General features: G+C 45.2%; 1 protein-coding gene across 5 annotated transcripts in view; it reads left to right on the top strand.

Moving 5' to 3' along the window:
• Window positions 1-24,611, top strand: part of ST8SIA5 (ST8 alpha-N-acetyl-neuraminide alpha-2,8-sialyltransferase 5) — a 67,989-nt gene that overhangs the window by 34,280 nt on the left and 9,098 nt on the right. For 3 of the 5 annotated variants that reach the window (XM_048850496.2, XM_048850494.2, XM_075128351.1), the window contains 3 exons: window positions 9,517-9,609; window positions 17,196-17,282; window positions 18,565-18,721. In XM_048850496.2, coding sequence (XP_048706453.2) covers window positions 9,517-9,609; window positions 17,196-17,282; window positions 18,565-18,721 — 337 coding nt within the window. The remainder of the gene's footprint in view (window positions 1-9,516; window positions 9,610-17,195; window positions 17,283-18,564; window positions 18,722-24,611) is intronic. The other 2 variants (XM_048850497.2, XM_048850495.2) reach the window with 1 other exon arrangement.

Here is a 24,611-nt window from a genome sequence, read left to right as displayed (position 1 = left end):
TCGGGCTAGAGCCCAAGCCTGACCGTCTACATCATGTGGTGGGGCATCTGCCCCACACTGACTCATAAGGGGTTAATAGAGCCCTTGGGAGGCTGCACAGGAGGCAGCCAATCAGAAAGAGGCTGCGATGAGCAGGCAATCAGGGCTGGGCTGGCCCATATAAGAGCAGAGCAGCTTCAGTCACTCCCTGGAGCTTGAGGAGGACTGGCTGCCTGGCAGGTGGAGGGCAGCCAGCACCCTGGGCAGAGCGGTGCTGCAGGCAGAGACTCAGGGAGCTAAAGGCAGCTCCTGGCAGGCTGCAGAGATCTGCAGGCTGAGGCCCTGAGGCAAGGGCAAAGAGGGTGCTGGGGCCATGGGGAAGTGGCCCAGGGAGATCTACAGAAGAGTCGGAGGTGACACAGCAAGTGGCAGCCAGTCTCAGGGTCTGGGACCCAGAGTAGTGGGCAGGCCTGGGTCTCTCCCCCACCCCCCCCCCGCCACTTGCCACTGAGGAAGTGGCTGGACTGGGACTGCGATACTGTCCCCCGGGTGGAGGGAACATGGAGTGTGGCACAGCCGGAGGGCTGTGTCATGAAGAGGATGCTGCAGTCTTGGGAGTAATGTGGGTCCCAGGAGCAGAAGTGACGGTGCGGAGACATCACTAGTAGAGGGCACACTGATGTACAGAGTGAATCCCCAGGACAGCCAGCAGGAGGCGCCACAGTGGTGAGTTGAACCTCATCACACACCACAATTGGACAGCCCCTTAGCCTGAGCCCCATCAGCCTGAGTCAGCTGGCACTGGCCAGCTAGAGGTGACTAATTGCAGTGTGGACATACCCTGTGTAGCTTGAAAGCTTCTCTCTCACCAACAGAAGTTGGTCTAATAAAAGCTATCACCTCACCCACCTGGGACCTGGGACCAACATGGCTGCAACAACACTGCTTAAAACACAGGCCTGGCACATGGTTTTATTAGCCACTCCGAGACCCAGCAAAGGTTCACCAGCAGTAGGCTGTGTGGGGCATTGTTTTTTACTGCCTTTCTGAGTACAGGCCTACAGCAGTGTTGCAAAATAGACAGGCTTGGCCTGCTTGGCCAGACTCTTATTAGAGAGAAGGCAAAAGGCGAAGGATAGGAAAGCAAAGAAATAAGGGAAGGAAGGATAAGGACACACACCCAGTTTCACATCTGGGATTTTTCCAGAGCCAGTGAAGGTGGCGATGTCATTGGGGTCCCTTTGACTGGCTGGGACTGGTCAGGGCATTGCTCAGGCCCAGGACAAAGAAGGGCCAGTGGCGCTGTGGTGGACTCTAGGGTTTCAGGAGATGCGAGTAGCAGCCACGATGGTGAAGCTTGCACCTTCCTGCTTTTCTTTTAGTCACCAGCATTTTTGGCCGACAGCTGCTGCTGCTTAATTTTTCCCCATGAGGTTTTCTTTTAAGGAGCCCAAAAGGGAGTGGTGGGTGGAGTAGTCTTTCCTCTTATTATTCTCTTTACCAGTTTGGGCTAATTTTCCACACACCAATTTTGGTCCATTGATTTTTTCAGTCCGCCACTTTTCTTATTTACCAAGCATGCTGTTAACACAGTCTTTAAATTAACTGACTAGGCCTTTTTTGTTTAGACTAATTTAGTCTTTCTGTCTCCCTTTCCCACCTTCTCCCATTAATTATTATTGTTATAGGGTGTTATGACATTGAATGAACTTTTACTCCCTCCTTACCCTTGATCTTACAATTAGGATAACTTTGTAGGCCCAGTTATTACAACCTCCCCCCCCAAGTCACGCCTTCACTTTAAAGACCCTTCCCTTCCCAATATCTATCTACCACCAATGAAGTGAGCTGTAGCTCACGAAAGCTTACACTCAAATAAATTTGTTAGTCTCTAAGGTGCCACAAGTACTCCTTTTCTTTTTGCGAATACAGACTAACACGGCTGCTACTCTGAAACATAGCTACCACGGATAGTTTATCAGACTGCAGAAACCGCATACAAAGCAATGTGACTTTTTTGTCCCGTGCCCCTAGAGGAGTGTAAATTGATCCACATGCTGTACTGTTCCCACTCCCTTGCCAGTTCTGAGCTGCTATGAAAGCAGGAATTCCATTTGGCAATGATATGTTTTCAGGTATTCTTTTTCACAGATACCATGTGAAAGGTTATTTCATTTAATGTCAGTGGCTGGAGTCATGCACTCAGTGTTGTTGGTGCAATCTCATTCTAGTTAACAGGGATCCACTGGTATAGAGTGAGAGCAGAACCAGAACTCCTGGGTTCTCATTCTGGCTCTGCCACGCCAGTCATTTAACCTCTGCATTAGCTTCCTCATCTGTAAAATTGGGAAATTACCTACCTACCTTTCAGGGATATGGTGAGGATTAGGTTATATTTGGACAGCCTTTGGAAGATGTAAGATGCGAGGTAAGTGTTACTGTGTGGCTAACAAATTTGAGGTCAGAATGTAAAAGGAGATAATACATTCATCAATTTATTTGGGCCAAATCCTGAAATCTCTGTTAATGGCCAAACCTTGCTAGCCTTATTCTCGTATTCACATTGAATTATTCATATGAGTAAGGCAAGAGAGATTTGGCCCTCACTCAGATCCTCCACTGAAGTCAAAAGGGCTTTTCCCTTATTTAGAATTTCATAAAAGCCTGCAGGACCTGGCCCTTTACTTCTCATTTTCTTAGCCACCGGAAGGTGTTTGGTTTTGGAGAAAAGCTTGTTTTTCCTACAGTGAGCTCATAACCCTGTCCATATGGCATCAGGATCCCTTGCTGTGGAAGTATGACTCTCGGTCATCACAAACTGAGCATGATGACTTAGATACAGAAGCCAGTAGGAGAGAAAGCTCTCGTTTAAAGACCCACATCTGATAATGACACTTAACTATATTTTAAAAATCAGCACAATATATCTAATGAACCGATGCCCCAATGGTAGAGTCCCCCTACGGCAGGACTGAGGTTGCAGACATAAGTAATGGAGCATGAGCAAGGAGATCTTGGAGGTCAGGGAGAAGAGGTAACTTGACAGCAGTTGATCGAAGAGCTCAGAGTTACACTAGCCAATGTACGAGCATGGTGCCAATTCCTCCTCTCAGTAGTGAACTCAAAAGCTGCACAGCTATAAACAAAAGCATGAAGGAGAAATGAAGGTTAGAGAGGAAGAAAGCCTAAGCTAGTCAGCACTGGAAGGCCACAGTGCAAATCACATTTCTTTTCACTACTGAGAGTCATAAGGAAAGAATCCTCTTCCTGCAATTGCAGTTGTAGGTGTGGTCTTAAGACCTGCGATTTGATGCTAGAAAGAGCCATCAAATATTAGATAACCAAAAGTGACCTGAATGTACATAGAGTAGTATGTAAACAAAGTGTATAGGGTACCACTATGAGAAAATCTAACCCAGTGTGTTTGCATCTTTGGGCATGTTACAGCTCCTGTACGTGTACTGTATATTTTGATATAGTTTGATCCATTTTGGACTTATGTGAAGATTCATGTATTTTTGTTTCAGTGTGTATATTTTTTGCATCAGTGTGTATTTTCAGTTAATTGGTGGTCTTGGGGCTGAGAGACATAAATTACTCAGGTTTCCAGAGATTGGGGGGGAGGGGAAGATAAAGTAGAGAGAGGTGATATTCTGGGCACGCATTGTAAAACTTCTTTGAAGTAATGGAAGAATGATCATTGTTCTTGGGAAGGTAGAACATCGAGCCCCACTGCGTAAAGGGGATGCTGTTGAGTGTCTGACAGTGAGAATGTGCACCTGCGTAATCAATAGTTTAAAACAAAATAAAATGTACCCTGCTGCCATTTCTTAGAGGTCTGTCAAGTTTAGACTAATGAAGAGAACAGAGAGGACAGATTTCTGTCATGTTACCTATTTGTGCTAATTATACTACTTAAAAGCCTAGTGCCTCGTCAGTTGCAAGGAATTGCATAATTCAGAGTGGGAGTTAATAGGCAGAACTTGCACTTATAATATAGTGAGTGGGTGAAGGTACAGTGCCTCTCCTGGGAAAGTACCACACACTGCAGTTCTGAAGGAAGAGGCCTACCTGCGTTTCAGCAAACTGCCTCTATTAAAAGCAAATAAATAGAGCAAATGCTACAGGGGAGAAAGAGAGGCAAACAGGATTTTAATACGTGTTTAATAGATACCATTTCAGTGATTCTTTAAAGTGGTGACAGCTTAGCTCTGGAGACTGGATATCCCAAAGCTAGAGAGCTTCACCTCTGGGTTGATGGTTCAAATCCAGATCAGGCCGATAGTCCATGTGATGGTTGTTCCATGGCTTGCTTGAGACAAGCTGGTTTTAGATCAGTTCCTACTGCATCAACAGCTAAATCACAGTTCGCACCCTTTTCTGGCAGTCTCACCAGAAAGACTAATGGTGGGGCTGGCATGGAGACTGAGCCACCTTCGCCCTTTTACAGGTTCAGCACTGAAGCACCCTGTCAGGATAGCATGGGGAAGCTTGAGCTGCCTTGCTGTGATGTACATGTTGTGTAGCTAAGCAGAGGACTTCAGTCTCCAGGCATCTCAGTCTGGCCCTTTTCATAGCCTGGGGGCCACGGCTAAAGGGGTCTCAGACCCCCAGATCTATTTCTGTCTGGTGGCACCATGGAGGGAGCAGGTTGAGGCATCATGTGGGAACAGGTAAAGCAGGTAAAGCTAGAATCAATTCTGGCAGGGGGTGCTGGCTCCTGAATGGCGCCTCCTGGGAATGGGAAGTGGAGACCCTGAGGTGATGGAAGTGGGGAAAGGGCTGTCTTGAGGGAAATGAGGGGGAATCCTGAGGTGATGGAGCGGGGAGGTGAGTCTGGGGGAGTGAAAGCTCCTGAGGCCCCATGTCTGGCAGCACCAGGGGTCAGGAAGGGGACAGGGTGGGGCAGGATGTTGCTGGGGGAGGGCCCCGCCTGCATGCCTGCCTGCTGAATAGGGCTGGCAAATGTCTAATCGACAAAACCGAACACCCTTGCCCTGCCCCTTCTCTGGGGTTTTCACTGGGCTGGGGCAGGGGGGGTTGGGATGTGGGAGGGGTGCAGGCTCCGTGGTGAGGCCAGAAATGAGGAGTTCAGAGTGCGGGAGAGAGCTCCAGGCTGGGGTAGGGGTCCAGGAGGGGGTGAGGACTCTGGCTGGGGGTGCAGGCACTGGGGTGGGGCTGGGAATGAGGGGTTTAGGGTACATGAGGGGGCTACAGACTGGAGCTGAGGGGTTCGGAGTGCAGGAGCAGGCTGAGGGTGAGGCAGAGGATTGGGGTGCAGGCTCCAGGAGGGAGTTTGGGTGCAGGAGGGGGCTCATGACTGGGGCAGGGGGTTGGGGTGCAGGGAGGGGTGTGGGTTCCGGGAGGGGGCTCAGGACTGGGGCAGGGGGTTGGGGTGCAGGCTCTGAGAGGGAGTTAGGGTGTGGGAGGGGGTTCTGACCTGGGGTTGGGGGTGCACTCCAGCCAGGAGGCACTTACCTCAGGCAGCTCCCAGAAGCAGCCGGCATGTTCAGCTGCTAGGGGCAGGGGTGGCCAGGCGCCTTCATGTCCACAGGCGCCAGCCCCGCAGCTCCCATTGGCCATAGTTCCCGGCCAATGGGAGCTGCGGAGTCAGTGCTCGGGTGGGGGCAGTGCGCGGAGCTTTCCTCATTGACCCTGTGCCTAGGGGATGCAGGGATATGCTGGACGCTTCTGGAAGCTGTGTGGAGCCAGGGCAGGCAGGGAGCCTGCCTTAGCCCCACTGCACTCCCGACTGGACTTTTAATGGCCCAGTCAGCAGTGCTGACCAGAGCCACAGCGTCCCTTTTCAACCAGGCGCTCTGGTCAAAAACCAGACACCTGGCAACCCTAACATCAAGAAATATTGTGGCAGGCGATTAATCTGCGAGCAGCAAGAGCAACGGGCTGGAGCAGAGAGCGGGGCCCAGCCCTGCAGGCCAGTATGAGGTGAGTGCTGGGCGGGCTCAGCCCCCCAAGAAATATGTTCACCAGCTGCCTATGTAGGAGCCAGTCCAAGGAGCCAGGCTGCGAATCCCTTGTTCCCACAGGATCCCGCTGAAAGCAATGAGGCTATTTGAGAAGCGAGGTGCTACTCAGTGAGAATAAGGGGATCACAGTATGGCCCTCTAATCTTTTCAAATGTTATTTAATGGAGTTCCTCGGTTTATAAATGCAGTACTCTTATTGGGTTTTCCTTTCATCCTGTAGGCACTGTTTAGTTTTATTATAATCCCTTCCCCCACCCCATTTCCCCTGGTTTATAACACATCCTTTCTCTTCTCGGACTTTTGGCTTGGCTGTTTGTGTAAACAGTAAATGATACAGGGGGGATCTCTGGGACTCAGGACATTTCATACATAGCTCATAAAGTGCCATCTCCCTCTCTGACGGAAGCCAGCTTTTCCCCCCGCAGGATTACCATATGGTAACGTGAGCTGTTCGATGTCGGAACTGGGGTTCTTTAATTTAGGAAATGGACACAGAACAGCACGGGAAAGAAGGGTGTTCATCTGGATTTTAACAATTTCTTTCAGTCTCCAGGGACTTACTGTGTATTCTGTTCATTCGGGGTGATACGCACCCCTGTGCAGAAGGCCAGCACCAGGTCCACACACCCCTTGTGTCCCCCATAACCCCCTCTGGATTGAGTGGTGCCTACCTTGTGGTGGACGTCGGCATTGCCTTGAGTTTCATCCTCTAGCTGTTTCATCCTCTAGCTGAGTGAAGTGCGCACATTCAGGGTTGCACTCTCCTCTCGCTCACAGCAGTCTAAGTAAGGAGTGACTCCAGTAAACTCAATGGAGCTGCGCTGTTGAAAATCTAGTGTCAGAGGAAGTCAGAGGAGAATCAGACCCTCAGTTTATAGTGGCTGTTTTGTACTACAGCAAAATACTGTCATTGATCACTCATCCTGCCTTACTATGTTAACAGCGTTTCCTTGAGAGAATGGAAAGAACAGATGGCAGAGGCCAGTGGGAGAGGAGTGTCTCATGTTCATACCCATTGCAAGGACAGGCTGTGTGTAGGGTGACCTGCTGTGTGTAGGGTGACCAGATAGCAAATGTGAAAAATTGGGACAGGGGGTGGGGGGTAATAGGAGCCTATATAAGAAAAAGACCCCAAAATGGGGACTGTCCCTATAAAATCGGGACATCTGGTCACCCTAGCGGTATGTAAGGGTAACCCCCATGAATACAGTGTGGCTCTTTGTCTCCCGCTAGTGCTCAGACCATGTAAAGAGCATTATGAGTTTGCTACTATCGTTGAGATGGGTCCTTTAGCTCAGGGGTTCTCAACCTTTTTCTTTCTGAGCCCTCCCCCAAGACATACTATAAAAACTCCATGGCCCACCTGTGCCACAATTGTTTGTTCGCATATAAAAGCCAGGACTTGCGTTAGGGGGTAGGAAGCAGGGCAATTGCCTGGTGCCTCATGGGTGCCCCATGAAGCTAAGTTGCTCAGGCTTTAGCTTCAGCCCTGGGTGGTGGGGCTCAGAGCCCTGGGCTTCAATCCCGCATGGTGGGGCTTTGGCTTTCAGCAAAGTCTAATGCTGGCCCTGCTTTGGGGCCCCCTGAAACCTGCTTGTGGGCCCCCAGGGGCCCCAGACCCCTGGTTGAGAACCACTGCTTAAGCAGTGGTGAGCCATGCTTTTTAGATCCAGAGGGATTGGGTTCAAATCCCACAGTTGACCCAGGTGTCATTAATACTCAGTCCATGGGCCTAGCTATATGCAGTAGAAGTGCACTGCATCATGCCTTCAAAAACAGCAGCAACTGGTGGGGCTTGGTGGTATTTCCTGACTGCAGTCTCAGTCTGGTAAGAGAAGCTGTGTACACATAATGGTTCTGTGACCAAAAAGATGTGATACCAACACTGATTCCTTATCAAGTTAAGATACATAGGCATGAACCAGATTTAAATCTAAGTGTGTCCACAAAAGATTTGCACTGGTTTAACCAAATCAACTGTTAAATCAATGTAAAGTCAAACTGGTGTAACTTTGAATATAGGTGGGGCGCTAGACACACTTACCTTCAGTTGACTTCTTTTGGAACTGTGAGTGCTCATTACTTCTCCAGATTAGATGTCCCAAGATGGGTTCCCAAAAATTAAGGTACTTCTTAAAGCTTGAACTACCAAGAGAAGTAACTTTTTCCATAAATGTTTCAAATGAACAGTTATTGAAAACTTAGTATTTTGATGCCAATTTACTTAAAAATAATGTTAAAAATGTGTTAGGAACCAACCCACATTCCAGTTCTAATCCCAATATATGGCCACAAAATGGAAAACCCTTGTACTTTTCTTCCTTACGGAAAATACAAAATACGTAGTAAATGAAGTCTGTAGTTATAGATACATAGTGTTTAAGGCCTGAAGACAACATTATGTTCATCTCGTCTGACCTCCTGCATAGTACAGACCATAGTATTTCCCCAATAATTTCTGCATTAAGCCTATATCTTCTGTTTAGGCTAGAGTGTGTCATCTAAAAGATTAATGATTTTGATTTACTGACTTCCAGTGATGAAATGGTACTTAAATATTTAGGCAGATGGGGAGCGTGGTTTGAAATCATTCTTCCGTTGGTAGTTCCAGTGCATTTTCATTAATTTGGTAGACAGCATGGGCTCCCTCTGGTGTCTAATTTGAATATCTGAAATTTAATTTAATTTGCCCTTTCATCCCAGCCCAACGAATACGGTAGGTAGGTTTAACTGAGAAAGCTGTGTTTTCATGTCTGTGTTAATCAAAAACTTGATTATCAGTCTTATTTGTGATGTAGATCAGTAAATCCACTTAAATGATTAAATCCACTTCTTACCATTTAAATTATTGTTTTCTACATTAAAGGGATCTCAGATCAAAAACATGTACTAAGGGGGAAAAAACCCCAAAGAAAAGGTCAACTGCTTAAAATTATGATATTGACAAGGAGAACCAAACTCAAAATGGTATTCCTGTCATGTAGAAATTGTAGCTTTCATCCTAAGAAAAGACACCAGGGGCAGATCTTAAAAAGTACTTTGTGCCCATCCAGGCCTCTAAATGAAGGGAGACAGATAGCCAGAAGTGCTCAGCCCCCAGCAGCAACCCACTGCTGTCCTTGTCCTTGCTGTCCTTGTCCTTTAGTGGGAGTTGCTGGCTACTGACCACTTGAAAATCTGGTGACTTCATTTAGGTGCCTAACTGGGAGCTGAGCTGTTTTGAAAACCTGGCCACTTATTTAAACTGGCTAAATGGAAAGTGGTGGTGGGAGCTATCTCTTGAAAATCTGACCATTAGTATTTGAGTTTCTAAAGGGACAGGGACACTTGGCCCATGTGGCATTTTGTAATCACAGATGATACCAGTGTTTGCTTTTGTGTAATAACTTTGCTCTAACCTGGGGCCAGACCTTGCAGTCCTAAAAGGGACAGGGAACACTGGCATATGCTTCAGGCATGCTTCCCTTGATAAACAAAGCTATGTTTCAGAATCTAGCATTTGGGGGCATTGTTTGTAACCTTTGTTATTTTTGTCCTTGTTCTTCCTTAGGTACTTTGAGTTTTATGAAGGGCCTTTCGAATACAACTCCACCAAATGCCTGGAATTAAGACAGGATGTCATTGAGGTGAAAGTGCTCTCTATGTAAGTATGAGCAATTGCTTTATAAAATGGTTGCCCTGTGTGATACAGGATGGCCAGGGAGCAGTGGTAGAGTGCTAGAGGGGAAATATATAAACCCAAGGCTAATTAAGGCATGGTTCCCTGTAGACTAGGGAGAGTGGCTACAGGTTAATTGGAGCACCTGCCGTCAATTAAGGCCCTGTCAGGAATCTAATAAACCCCCCTGGTTCAGGCAGTCAGGGGGAAGGAGAGAGGACTGGAGCTTGGAGGTGTGATGTGAGACTTGAAAGATCAAGAGCAAACCCAGATCCCGCCCCCGCTTCCCCCCTTTACTACCTTCCTGGGCCACTAGCGGGGCCTTCGGCGCCCCAAGAGCAGGGGCAAGGGATGGCATCTTAGCCCCCACCAAGAAAAGCGAAGGACCCACCATACTAAGATCGGCCATCTTGTCACACCTGTCAGATGGGTTACAAACACATGTATAATGAGGGGGCCAAAAACACGTCTCCAAAGAGCAGGGCTTTTGAGCTTCCATGTCAAAGTAATGGGGATTAAGAACTTGATCCCTAGTGGAAACAATGGGGTTCTTTCCATTCATTTCAGTGGGCTTTGAGCCAGGCTCAGTGCCACTGTCTGAATTTTATTAATATAAGGAGCCCACGTTTTCATCTGTAATAGTCTATTCAGGGTCCTCTACTGAGATCATATCGTTTGCCAAGTAATTTAAACAATTCAATAGCATAGCACGATTCTGTCATTTGATCGATGCAGTATCAGTATTCTGTCTTGTATGGTCCCACAGGTACATCAGGAAATATATCAGTTGCCTAAGAGGATTATACATCCCTGAAAAGGGGTTTTAAAACATAATAAAAAGGTAAAATAATAACTGACGTAAGGACAAAATTCTCTTCTTCAGTCCACAGTGCATATTCCATATCTTCACTATAGGCCTTCTTAGTGCCTGCATATTCTCCCATTGATATCCAGGGGAGTTGTGCTCATGAAACAACTGCACAATAGGTAAATGTCCATGTAGCAGCTGGAAGCGTGCTTCCCAGTGCAGGCAGACAAGCGCTAGTTCTGTTCAAGCTGGCAGCAGCTTGAATACAAACCTGCCTGGACTGCCTGGGTGCATGCTCGGGTGGCTAGCTCAGGCAGCTGCCTCAGCTATCTTTAGCTACACCGCTATGTTTAGTGCACTAGCTCTTCTGCAGGGGTTGGCAACCTTCAGCATGCGGCCCATCAGGGTAATCCACTGGCGGGCCGCGAGACATTTCGTTTACATTGACCGTCCACAGGCACGGCCCCCCCGCAGTTCCCAGTGGCTGTGGTTTGTCGTTCCTGGCTGATGGGAGCTGCGGGAAGTGGTGGCTGGTCAAAGTAAACAAAATGTCGAGTGCCCTTCAGTGGATTACCCTGATGGGCCGTGTGCTGAAGGTTGCCGACCCCTGCTCTAATGCATGCCTGTCTACCCACACTGAGAATCACACTCCTGCTGCAGTGTAGACATACCCTATGACTGAGTTCTAAGCTATGGAGCGGAGGAGTTTGTCCTAGACAAAGTAACTTAAAAGTCTTCTCTACAAAACTATAACAAATCCTGGAGAGATTCCACATGTAAATGAAAAACAGCCCAGGTATTGGTTTAAACAATTATTTATTATTAAAAATAATGTTACCTTGAAAGCAGTGTTGCAGTATGGTCTTTTGGATAGAGCATTGGATAGGGACTCGGGAGGCCGGTCCCAGCTCAGCCACTGGCCTGCTGGGTGACTTTGGGCATGTTACTTCAACTCTCTGTGCCTCAGTTTCTCCAACTGTAAAATGGGAATAATGACACTGACCTCCCTTGTAAACCCCTTTGAGTTCTACTGATTAAAAGCACTATGAAAGAGCAAGGTATTATTATTGTTAAACACAGATCAAGACATGTTTCCTGTCCTGGGCCCCAATTCAGCTAAGTAGCTAAGCATGTGCTTAAAGTTCATTTACTTCAACGAGACCACTTGTGCACTTAAAATTAAGCATGTGCTCAAGTGCTTTACTGAATCTGGGCCTTGAAGAGCTTTTGTTCTAAGACAAGACAAAGACAAGATAAAGCACCGGCTGGCAGCTCAGATGAGGGAGGGTTGTGGGGATTAATGATGATGACAGGAAAGGAGGAGCAACCCAACATACACTACTCTTCGGATGTTTCTGGTGTGCTTTTGGTAGCGTGATAGGCAGGTCCATGCCAAACTCTGCAGTTTGCATTCTTTACATAAGGAAATATGTTGGCACTCTCAGTTGTCCTGTGTGGCCCACTGCTACCCTCTGAAAGGGAGTGTCTGTAATCGGTTATAAGGACAGTTTTTCCCTTACCCTCTATCTTTCATGTTTCTGACATGTATCACATTTGGCCTTTAACACATGATCCTGGACAAAATGCCTCCATTCATGGGTGGCGCATGAACTGCCCATTTGAGGAGGCTAGCCCCTGAGCCCATCCCTTCTGCCCGAGGCCCTGTCCCCTTCCCCCGCCACAGCTCCGAGTGCCCCACCATGGTGGGAGGAGCCCCACACCAGCCAGCTCCCTGGCTCACTGACCGGCCCCAACCGCCAGCTCCCCTGTCCCAGCCCTGGGCTGCCCCGGCCAGCCCGCCCCAGCCCCAGAGAGCTGTACAGGCGGCCCGAGCACCCACACCAGCTGCCCCAAGTCCTGGGCCCCTACCCTAGCCCCAGCCCCAGCCCCTGCCTGCTTCAGGGAAGAGGAGCAGCCTGGGCTGGGGCCACAGGGGAAGAGTGGGAAGCAGGGGGGCTCCTCCAGGCGGGGCATGGGCGGGCTCCCCTGGCCTGTGATACCCACCCCCATGCCTCCATCCACAGCATATTCCAGCCCCAGACAGGCATTCAGTGGAGAATCTCAAGCAAAGGATGAGCAGGACCTGAAGACTTGGCTGCTATCTGAACATTCTATGGGACTTACTGGAGTCAATCTTGCACTTGCCTTGGCATCAAAGAAAACCCTGCAGCTGGTCCATAGAATATATATATATATATATATATATTTAGCCATTGCAGCAGTAGGCCTACGTGGGAGGAATTTCCCTACAGCTCAGCCACTCATTTATCAGCTATTTGTCCGAGGGACTGGGTTCTCTTGGGGTTAGAGCAGAGTAACTTGGAATTAGGATTCCAGGATTCTAATCTCAGATCTGCCACTGACTTTAGTGTGGGATCTTGAGCAAGATGTTTAACCTCTCTGCCGCCGGTTGGAAACGGGATTGTAGTTACTTATTATTTGGATAGTGCCAGGTAGTAGTTACTTTATAGACAGATATAAAAGACAAAGTTCCTGCCTCCGGGTGCTTAGAGCCTCAGTGATAACACTGACCTATTCAAAGGCCTGATTATTGTTTGTAAAGCGCTTTGAGATTTTCAGATGAAAAGGTGCTCTAGAAGTGCAAACAGATGAAAACAGACATCTAAAGCAATAGCAACAGCACTTTGCTGCTACAGCTCTGGACGTACGTCTTCCTCATGGACTCTGCATTGGTAGCAAAGCTGGCTGCTGCCTTTCCCCCTGTAACTGGCACTGGATGAAGGACATTGGCATAGCAACTTTGTCTAGTTTGCTGACTCACAATGCGTAAAAATAAATAGTGAGAATGGGAACAACTTGCCAGGGTGCGTGCTGAAGGTCGTGAGTGCTGGAATTGTGTTCTCTTATATTGATTGCAGGGCACAGAGAAAATCACCTCTCTGTATCTTATCCAGTGGCACTCAGTTGTAAGTGGATTCCAATTTAATGGAATAGAATGAGCCTTGGATGTTCAGTTATAAAATATTTGTATTACTGTGGTATCATAAGCTGTTTAAAACAGCAAAGCTCTGTTTGCCACGCTGGGTTCTTCTAATGTGCTTGTGGAATATTCTTTTCCCCTTAGTTATCCCTCAGGAATAATGGAAGATTTCCAAATTAGCATGCTCCGATGGGCCACAGAAGGTACAGTATGACCTAGTTCTTTAAGAGTGACTTCCACACTCTGGAAAGTCCTAAATTACATCAGTGTTAAATATAAAGCTATTCTTAAAATACCCTTGTTATTTTATTGAAAACCAGCATAGGGAGCATTCAAACCCCTCAAACCCAAAGAGAATGCACCAAGATCCAGCAGCCTCAAAGAGACCTCAAACTTCATCGAAGTCCAAAAGGGGACATCACATATCCATTCTACCTAGGTATTTGTGAGTTCCCAGTCACTATGATATCTAGGTGCCAGATATTGAAGCTCACACATGAACTCGTCTAGGTAGGTAGGAGGAACTTTTGGAGCTTTAAGGTAGTCCATGATGCTGACCATTGAAGTCCTCTTCCTTTTCCCAGAAGATATGAAAGACAATCTTCTAATGTCAAATCTATAGACCAATCTGGCTCAGACTCTTAGCAGAAGGCTATTTTATGTTCTGCTCCATTAAATAACTGAGCAGTAAGAACTTTCCCACTCTTAAGTACATATTCTCTTGGTTCCCCCCACTGAAAGCTCTTTTTTTTCCTTATTGAGGTTTGCAGAGATGCCATAATGGTGAGGCTCTGACCTCCACAGCTGCCGGCTAATATACTACACACAGGATTATGGCTGCGGTGGAGGAACAGGCAGCAGAGAAACTGGGTTGTGAGGCAGAAAGTATGTGTTACAGTACATCCAGGTGCAATGGCATGAAGTTAAGCAAAGGAAAATTTAGGCTGGATATCAGAAACAAAAATTCTTCCAAGTGTTGACTGTGGAATAGTTTCCCTAAGGGAAGTGGAGAGAGTCCCATCACTGGAGACAATTAAAACTAGAGTGGACAAAGCACTAGCAAAAAATACAGCTGGGAAAAATCTTTAACTGGAAGAGGTGCACTAGGGGCTTGATCCAACCTCCCTTGAAGTCAACGGGGACTTTTCCCATTAACTTCAAAGGTAGTTGTTGGGTCTTAGGCATTGCCTGCACTGAGGACGTGCTCTGGTTACAGCCATCAGTGGCCAGCCACCGGCGTAGCTACCCCAGTACATCACTGAGTGTACATCTACATTTGAGCAGGGAGGCGTGATTTCCAGCTCGCATAGACTTACTCATGCTAGCTCTGCTTGAGCTAGTGTCTAAAATTAGGATTGTGTCCGTGGTGGCACAGGCAGCTCCTCAGGCTAGCTGCCCCAAGTACAATTCCACCTGGCCCCTGTGTACATACTTGAGTGGCTAGCCCAAATCATCGCCCATGCAGTCACGGACACAGTGCTGTTTTTAGGTTCTAGGTCAAGTGCAACTAGTGTGGGTCTGTCTGTGCAAGCTGGGAATCACAGCTTCCAGCTCCAGTGTAGACATACCCTTAGCGTAGATAAGCAAGGCATCTATCAGTTTCATTTGGCATCAGGATCACTTACTTAGACTGAAGCTGTTTGGGACAGGGGTCTTCTTTGTGTTCCGTGTTTGTACAATGCCTAGCTCAAAGCTCTGTGGCTGGGCTCCTAGATACTACAGCAAGATAAACAATCAATAATAATAATTTATTCTCCCAGTTTCAAGCAGGGTTATGTTGCAGGGGTGGAAATCACGGTTTATAGTAGTTTTACATGTACATTAGGAGTTTGCACAGGTGCAGCTAGCCTGATGGCTGAAATTCCTAGTGTGGACAAGGCCTTAGAGGAGAACTTGAGGGCTTATACTTTGAGAATGGGATTTTCAAAGGGTCCTGAAGAAACTGGGCACCAAATTCCCTTAGGCCCATTGAAATTCCCAGCCCAAATCTTTTCCAGATCTTATCTCTGTGGTTTCATAAATTAGCCATCATTAGCAAGTGGAATCCAGAAAATCATACACAAGGGATCACCTTGTTTTTTAAACATTCTGTTTCTCCAGTTTTCTTTCAGAGTTGAAGGAAGAGAATCTGAAAGTATAAGTGTGATTAAAAGAGAAACAGGCATAAATAGGATGTGTGTATTGACATTAACTGCCACTGCTTAATCAGACTTCAGGGTCTGTCTTTAATGTAGATATATAACATTCATAGTCTAGTGGACAGGACACTGGACTTGGACAGTTCTGGACTGTTCCTGTCTTTGTTACTGACTTCTGCATGACCTTATGCAAGTCACTTCACTTCTTTGTGCCTCTCTTTCCTCTCCTGCCCTTTGCCTGCCTTGTCTGTTTAGATTGTAAACTCTTTGGGGCAGGGAATGTGTTTGTACAGCACCTAGCATAATGGAGTCCCAATCCTGTCTGGGGCCCAGTAGCCGCTACTGTAGTAGAAATAATAACAGTAAGAGGAATCATAGTGTCACATTCCGGGGTGCAGCCCAGACCAGCGAGGGGTTGTGCCTCACCATGCTTTGCTGCTGTAGCTCCCAACTTGGGCCACTCACAAGCAGCCTGCCAGCATGCAGGTCACACCCTGAGTGTCTGTGTATAACAGTAGCCCTGGTCTAGCACCTCTGATCCCATCAGCCTGTCAGCAACACACCAATTGCACTCTGGCTTCCAGCAACCTTGGTTACTGCTTGCAGGGTGACCCCAACATACTCCCAGTCCCTAATTTCCCCCAAAACGTGTGTTCTGCACTGTCCAGCCCTCTCCTGGGCAGTTCAGATATTAAAGGTCCGTTGCCCCTGTAAAGGGTCAATAGTCAACAGTTTGCTACTTTTAACTGGAGTTACCAAATAGTTCGGTTTACATACAACACTGGATTTTTTTAGATTAAAAATAAAACAAGTTCATTTAAAGAGAGAGTTTTTAAGTGAGTCCAAGTATAAGCCATTAATGCAGAAATGATTACAAGAGAAATAAAGATAAAGTGCTTCCTACTAGCTAAAACTTAACAAATTAGACTTGGTTCAAGGTAAAATCCTTACCACATGATCCCAGCAATATGGCTGACCAAATTCTCAGGTCGGGGCCTCCCCTCAAAGTCAAAGAGGTGATTCCTTTGTCTTCTTAAGTGAAAGAGTAATAACCTGGGTTGTTTTTGCCCCTCATAGTCCAGTCACATTTTGCAATGTGTTTTCCTGAGGGTTACCCCTAGATAAAGTTCATTCCAGCTGAAAGGAAGGAGACATGGAGTCTCGTGGTGAAGGAGGTTCCCTGCTGTTTTTTGCTAAAATGCAGATTGCTCTGTTCCTGCCCCACTCTGTTGGCAAAAAATGGGCACTTGACACATAATTGCCAGTCAACTTTGACACTTGGCTAGTATCGTCAGCTTGTCTTTTGTCTTTGAGAAACCGGTTTACCGACTCCCCAGACTTGCCTGATAAACATGTTGTAGTCATAATTTCAGTTTATGTTCAGAACTCTTACTACGCATTTTGTACATACATTACAAAAGAATACTGATGATCCGTTAGCTTTTAAATGATACCTCACAGAGGGTATATTTTGCACAAAGGTTATTGCAACAATGTTTATGGTGTGAATACAGGGGTGCTTTCGTCATACATAGGGATTAGATTTTAGACAGAGAGCATTCACATGGCCCAACTATCTCTTCCTATCAAATAACCATTACATGCCCACATCAATGCAGTGGTCTGAATGGAGAAAAGTGCATTTCATAAAAGTGCACTCAAAAGTCTTTGGTTTTATCTTTAGGGTGAAGCAAACTGAATTGTTTGACAGGTGGAAGAGCCTACAGATGTGCAAATGGGAGATGAATGTGACAGAAGCCAACCTATTCAAGTAAGAAGGGTTTCTGTTAATGAGACTATAGCTACCAGTAACTAACGGGGGTGAGTTTCAAGGTAATCGATTATAAAGGAGTGATGTCATCACGTATCAATGGTTGTTAAAGAGCAAGTAAAACACCAAGAGGCTGTTACTTTTTACCATTCATTGTGATCGGGGAGACCAATGCATTTAAATAGGTTTTGGTTATTGTTAATTTTAAAAAAGTCAGGTAGCAGGAAGGGCTGAGGGCAGAAGAATGCTATAGATGCACCTAAGACTCACCCCCACCCCCACCCCCCGCCAGGGTGACCAGATGTCCTGATTTTATAGGGACAGTCCTGATATTTGGGGCTTTTTCTTATATAGGTGCCTATTACCCCCCCAACCCCATGCTGATTTTTCACACTTGCTACCTGGCCACCCTACCTGTGGAGGAGGGGGAATCTGTGCTGAGGATCCCCCCAGCATGTTCAGGGAGAGGAGAGATGGGGGCACAATCTGGGCCCGGGAGAGATTATGGAAGATCACAGGGAGTCAATGACCAACCATAGATCAGAACACTGGAGTCCTGTGCTCCAGTCCTAAACCAAGAGTGCATCGTGATGCTCCTTGCGTCCAGTGTGCTGACCAGATTCTCAGCTGGTGTAAATGATTTCAGCTACACTGTCTTCAGCAGTAACACTGCTTTACACCAGCCATGAATCTTCAGAATCATCAGAATGAAAATCTTGATAGCTTGTTCTGTACTCTACTGATTATCTTTCCTTATTAGCCTTCTCAATTGCCATTCTCTGGCCTCCTCAGCTGCTGTTCTAGTATCCAGAGACCGCTGCCATTTGTCCCTAGAACACTCTATCTTATCTTATATCCTTGCTGAAGTTCATCTACAATGATTTCAGAACCCAGCTTTGGAATGCTGTCCTGTAGGGCCAATATCTGAATGAAGCCACAGCATTGTTTTAGCTTTGTGCACATATATTTATCACTGTGGATGCACAGGCATCAGAGACATGGGCATTGGCTCAGAAACAAACGTGCTCTGGAATAAGAGTGGGAGTAATTCAAGGATTTCTGTTGCAAAGACAAAAGTAGAAAAGGCATTGTCTCCATTTTGGCACACACAGCACTCACGCCTCTGTATATTTAAGTTTAATATGAAATCTATGGTGAGAGTAGCACATTAACCATAACATCATTGGGACAGCAATTTCTATCTATATCAATACTCATTGTAACTCTTAGCTTTAATCCATTGATTTAAGCTATTGGTTCATGTAAACTTCTTCACCTATAGTTCATTTGACAGGTCAACGTTGTCAAGATGTTGCAATGCCCCTGCCTTTCTGTTCACCACACAGAAAAATACTCCCCTGGGAACTAAATTGAAATATGAAGTGGATACAAGTGGAATCTTCCATATCAATCAAGAAATCTTCAGAATGTTTCCAAAGGTCTGTTACATGTCTGCATCCATTTGCTAAAACCTCACACTGTAGCTGCTGCATTAGACAAAGTCTTACATAGTAATCAAGCTTTAACCAACATTTTGAAATTTTTGCAAACATCCTTGCTCATGTTACCAGCATCTTCATTTTTCATATGATATTCCATTTGTTTTTTCCTCTATCTAGGTGCCATCTGCTCCAGCTGGCATGCAATGTGTATACTTTTGACTGCAGAATTTACTGACCACATGTTGACTGGCGAGTGAAATGGCTTTAGAAATCAGCATATAATGAAACTCAGTGACCAGAACTCAACAAGGACATGTCTGCATATTTTAAAAACACTATTTATCTGGGTCTGATTCTTATTCTTCTTTGAAAATCTGAGAACTCAGTGATTTTTACCTTTTTTTCCGTTTGCAGATTGTGAACATATTGCAGAATTCTCAAATGTATTTATTAGAATTTATACACAAATTTCTTCAACAAATAATCCTTGACCTGACGAACATTACAACCCAATGTACAATTCTCAGTGCACACTGAAATTTAAGAGCAGAAACTAATTTATGTGACTATGAATTTTGTAACAAACCCACACATGTATGTTTGTGGAAATATCTGAAACTCATCTCTTTGCAGAGGACCAGCACAATATTGATTTAAAGAACTTATATGGCTGCCATTATCATAGTATCCAAGCACCACACTATCTTTAACACATTTATCTTCACGACACCTCTGTGAAGTAAAGCAGTGCCATTATCCCAATTTTACAGATGGGATCTGAGGCTCAGAGAGCCGGCCCTAAGGCCCAATTCCTCAAAATATTTGGATGCGTAACTTCAATTGAAATCAATAATTTTGATGGGTGTTAGGTATGTAAATATCTTTGAGGATCTGGGCTTAAGTGACTGCCTGAGATCTTATAGGAAGTCTGTGGTGGGTGGAGTAAAGAATTTAATCCAGGTCTCCCAAGTCCCAGATCCAGGCTACTCCCCCACAGCCACCAGAACACTTTTACTCTCCAATGCTCATTCCCTCCCCAGGTTATAAGAACATAAGAATAGCCACACTGGGTCAGAGCAGCAGCCCATCTAGTGCAGTATCCTGTCTAGTCAACTATCTTGAGTCATTTTGTATTGTCTGCATGCTTTGCCACCTCACTGTTTATTCCCTTTTCCAGATCATTTATGAATATGTTGAACGGCACAACAGGTCCCAGTACAGATTTTTGGGGGACCCTGCTATTTACCTTTCTCCACTGTGAAAACTCACCATTTATTCCTACCCTGTGTTTCCTATCTTTTAACCAGTTACTGATTCATGAGAGGACCTTCCCTCTTATCCCATGACTGCTTACTTTGCTTAAGAGTCTTTGGCGTGGGACCTCGTCAAAGGCTTTCTGAAAGTCCAAGTACCAACTGAACCACCCTTGTCCATGTACTTGTTGACTCCCTCAGAGAATTCTAATGGATTGGTGAGGAGTTTACAAAAGCCATGTTGACTCTTCTCCAACATATTGTGTTCATCTTTGTGTCTAATAGTTCTATTCTTTACAATAGTTTCAACCAATTTGCCTGGTACTGAAGTTAGGCTTATTGGCTTATGATTGCCTCTGGAGCCTTTTTTAAAAATTGATGTTACATCAGCTATCCTCCAGTCATCTGATACAGAGGCTTAAGCAGTAGGTTACATACCACAGTTAGTAGTTCTGCAATTTCATATTTGAGTTCCTTCAGAACTCTTGGGTGAATATCATCTCGTCCTGGTGACTTACTTGTCACCAGGTTTGTTTCAAAACTTCTTCTATTGACACCTCAATCTTGGACAGTTCCTCAGATTTGTCACCTAAAAAACATGGCTCAGGTGTTGGGCTCTCCCTCACATCCTCTGCAGTGAAGACCGATGCAAAGAATTCCTTTAGCTTCTCTGCAACGACCCTGTCTTTCTTGAGTGCTCCTTTTAGCACTTTGATTGTCCAGTGGCCCTGCTGGTTGTTTGGCAGGATTCCTGCTTCTGATATATTTTTAAAAAACATTGCTATTTGTGTTTGTGTCCTTGGCTACTTGCTCTTCAAACTTTATTTTTGGCCTGCCTAATTATACTTTTTTGACTTGCCAGAGTTCATGATTCTCTCACTGCCTCTTTTACTCCATTGTTTAGCCACGGTGGTATTTTTTTTGGTCTTCTTACAGTTTTTTTGTTATTTGGGGTATATATTTAGTTTGAGCCTCTATTATGGTGTTTTTAAATAGTTTCCATGCAGCTTATAGGCATTATCTTTGAAAACTCGTGGCGAACGGGGGAAGTCCCGGATGACTGGAAAAAGGCTAATGTAGTGCCAATCTTTAAAAAAGGGAAGAAGGAGGATCCAGGGAACTACAGGCCAGTCAGCCTCACCTAAGTCCCTGGAAAAATCATGGAGCAGGTCCTCAAAGAATCAATCTTGAAGCACTTGCATGAGAGGAAAGTGATCAGGAACAGCCAGCATGGATTCACCAAGGGAAGGTCATGCCTGACTAATCTAATTGCCTTTTATGATGAGATTACTGGTTCTGTGGATGAAGGGAAAGCAGTGGATGTATTGTATCTTGACTTTAGCAAAGCTTTTGACACGGTCTCCCACAGTATTCTTGTCAGGAAGTTAAGGAAGTATGGGCTGGATGAATGCACTATAAGGTGGGTAGAAAGCTGGCTAGATTGTCGGGCTCAACGGGTAGTGATCAATGGCTCCATGTCTAGTTGGCAGCCGGTATCAAGTGGAGTACCCCAAGGGTCGGTCCTGGGGCCCGGTTTTGTTCAATATCTTCATAAATGATCTGGAGGATGGTGTGGATTGCACTCTCAGCAAATTTGCGGATGATACTAAACTGGGAGGAGTGGTAGATACGCTGGAGGGGAGGGATAGGATACAGAAGGACCTAGACAAATTGGAGGATTGGGCCAAAAGAAATCTGATGAGGTTCAATAAGGATAAGTGCAGGGTCCTGCACTTAGGATGGAAGAATCCAATGCACCGCTACAGACTAGGGACCGAATGGCTAGGCAGCAGTTCTGCAGAAAAGGACCTAGGGGTGACAGTGGACGAGAAGCTGGATATGAGTCAGCAGTGTGCCCTTGTTGCCAAGAAGGCCAATGGCATTTTGGGATGTATAAGTAGGGGCATAGCAAGCAGATTGAGGGACGTGATCGTTCCCCTCTATTCGACATTGGTGAGGCCTCATCTGGAGTACTGTGTCCAGTTTTGGGCCCCACACTACAAGAAGGATGTGGATAAATTGGAGAGAGTCCAGCGAAGGGCAACAAAAATGATTAGGGGTCTAGAACACATGAGTTATGAGGAGAGGCTGAGGGAGCTGGGATTGTTTAGCCGGCAGAAGAGAAGAATGAGGGGGGATTTGATAGCTGCTTTCAACTACCTGAAAGGGGGTTCCAAAGAGGATGGCTCTAGACTGTTCTCAGTGGTAGCAGATGACAGAACGAGGAGTAATGGTCTCAAGTTGCAGTGGGGGAGGTTTAGATTGGATATTAGGAAAAACTTTTTCACTAAGAGGGTGGTGAAACACTGGAATGCGTTACCTAGGGAGGTGGTAGAATCTCCTTCCTTAGAGGTTTTTAAGGTCAGGCTTGACAAAGCCCTGGCTGGGATGATTTAACTGGGAATTGGTCCTGCTTCGAGCAGGGGGTTGGACTAGATGACCTTCAGGGGTCCCTTCCAACCCTGATATTCTATGATTCTATGATTCTATGATTTCATTTGTGTGACTATTCCTTTTAATTTCCTTTTAACTATCTTCCTCATTTCTGTGTAGTTCCACTTTTTGCAGTTAAATGCTACTCTCGTGGGTTTCTTTGATATCTTCCCCTCATAAGGATGTTAAATTTAATTGCATTATGGTCACTTTTCTTGAGCATTTCAGCTATATTCTCCTCTTGTACCAGATCCTGTGCACCACTTAAAACTAAATAAAAAATTCCCTCCCCCTGTGTGGATTTCAGGACTAGCAGCTCCATTGAATCAGTCATTAATGGTGTCTAGAAATTTTATCTCTGCATCTTGTCCTGAGGTGACATGTACCCAGTCAGTATGGGGATAGTTGAAATCCCCCATTATTATTGGGTTTTGTGTTTTTATAGCATCTCTAATCTCCCTGAGCATTTCACAATCAGTGTCACCATTCTGGACAGGTGGTCAGTAGTATATTCCTGTTGCTATACTCTTATTATTCAAGCATGGAATTTCTATCCATAGAAATTCTATGGTACAGTTTGATTCATTTAAGATTTTTACTATATTTGACTCTATGCTTTCTTTCACATATAGTGCCCCTCCCCCATCAGCACGACCTACTCTCATTCCTATGTATTTTGTACCCTGTATTACCATGTCCTCACTGTATTTTCCACTGAATGCATCCGATGAAGTGAGCTGTAGCTCACGAAAGCTTATGCTCAAATAAATTGGTTAGTCTCTAAGGTGCCACAAGTACTCCTTTTCCTCATGTCCCATTGGTTATCATCGTTCCACCAAGTATCTATTATGCCCATTATATCAATATCCTCATTTAATACCAGATACTCAAGTTTACCCATCTTAGTATTTAGACTTCTTGCATTTGTATACAAGCATTTATAAAATTTGTCAGTATTTAGTTGTCTGCCTTCATGTGATGTAATTGAACGGGATTCCTCTTTGTTTGACTGTTTCTCTTCAGTTCCTGGTGTTTCTTTATCAACTTCTATTCTCTCTTCTTTGATGGGATGTTGAGTATCCCCTTCAGTAAATCCTTCCCAAGAGATGTCTCTGTCGAAACCATGTGTTCCTCTGCTCCAGTTGGCTTTTCCGAGAACCTTAGTTAAAAAGTCTTCTATGACCTTTTTATTTTACATGCTTGAAATCTGGTTCTGTTTAAACGCTGTTTAAGTTCCAGGTATGCCCTCAGAACACTGTTTACATGAGACTTATGTCATGCGTAAGTGTGGTGCGGGCCCTCCGCATAAGGAAGGATTGACTTTTACCCAGTATGCCTCCATTTTAGCAAAGCACTTAAACACATGCTTAAAGTTAGGCACATGAGTAATTCAATCCCTGTTGCTCCGAGCATGTAAGAACATGCTTAATTCTAAACACATGCTTAAATCCATTAAAATCAAGAGGATGAAGGCATATGCTTAAATTTAAGCATGTGTTTAAGTGCTCTGCTGAATCAGGGCCTATGTTGGTTTGTTGCATTAGTAATCCAATCAGGGACCAGCAATAATACCACATGATTTATGTTACTAACCAGCACAGTACAAATTGTGAATTGCACATTTTACAATCTTAGGGACAATTTGTGGTCAGCTTTCAGTGAATACTGAGCTGAAAAATTTCTATTTATTTTAAGAGTAATTAGTGGGGCTTGTAGGTGTGCGGAAAGTGAAAACAGTCAAATCAAATTTACTTTTGAATTGGATAAATGTTAGCCAAAACTCTTTCCCACTATTTACTCATTTCTAGGACATTCCATTGTATAAGAGTAACAAGATAGCCCAGCAGCACATGTCAATGGGGTTGTTATTGCTTTTCTGAGATGGACAGTTGTATTGTATGTCCTTCAATCTCATGCCTCATGAGCAACATGTGAAGTGCACTATAAATAATCACCTAGAAATTCATTTCACATCACTACTCTATCTGGATGTGTATTTCATCATGAAATTACTTAGAAAATATGTCAGGTTTCAGAGGAACAGCCGTGTTAGTCTGTATTCGCAAAAAGAAAAGGAGTACTTGTGGCACCTTAGAGACTAACCAATTTATTTGAGCATGAGCTTTCGTGAGCTACAGCTCACTTCATCACGAAAGCTCATGCTCAAATAAATTGGTTAGTCTCTAAGGTGCCACAAGTAC

This window comes from Caretta caretta, chromosome 5 (genome assembly GCF_965140235.1).
Source record: "Caretta caretta isolate rCarCar2 chromosome 5, rCarCar1.hap1, whole genome shotgun sequence".
NCBI lineage: Eukaryota > Metazoa > Chordata > Testudines > Cheloniidae > Caretta > Caretta caretta.
This window is presented reverse-complemented; position numbering and strand designations above follow the sequence as displayed.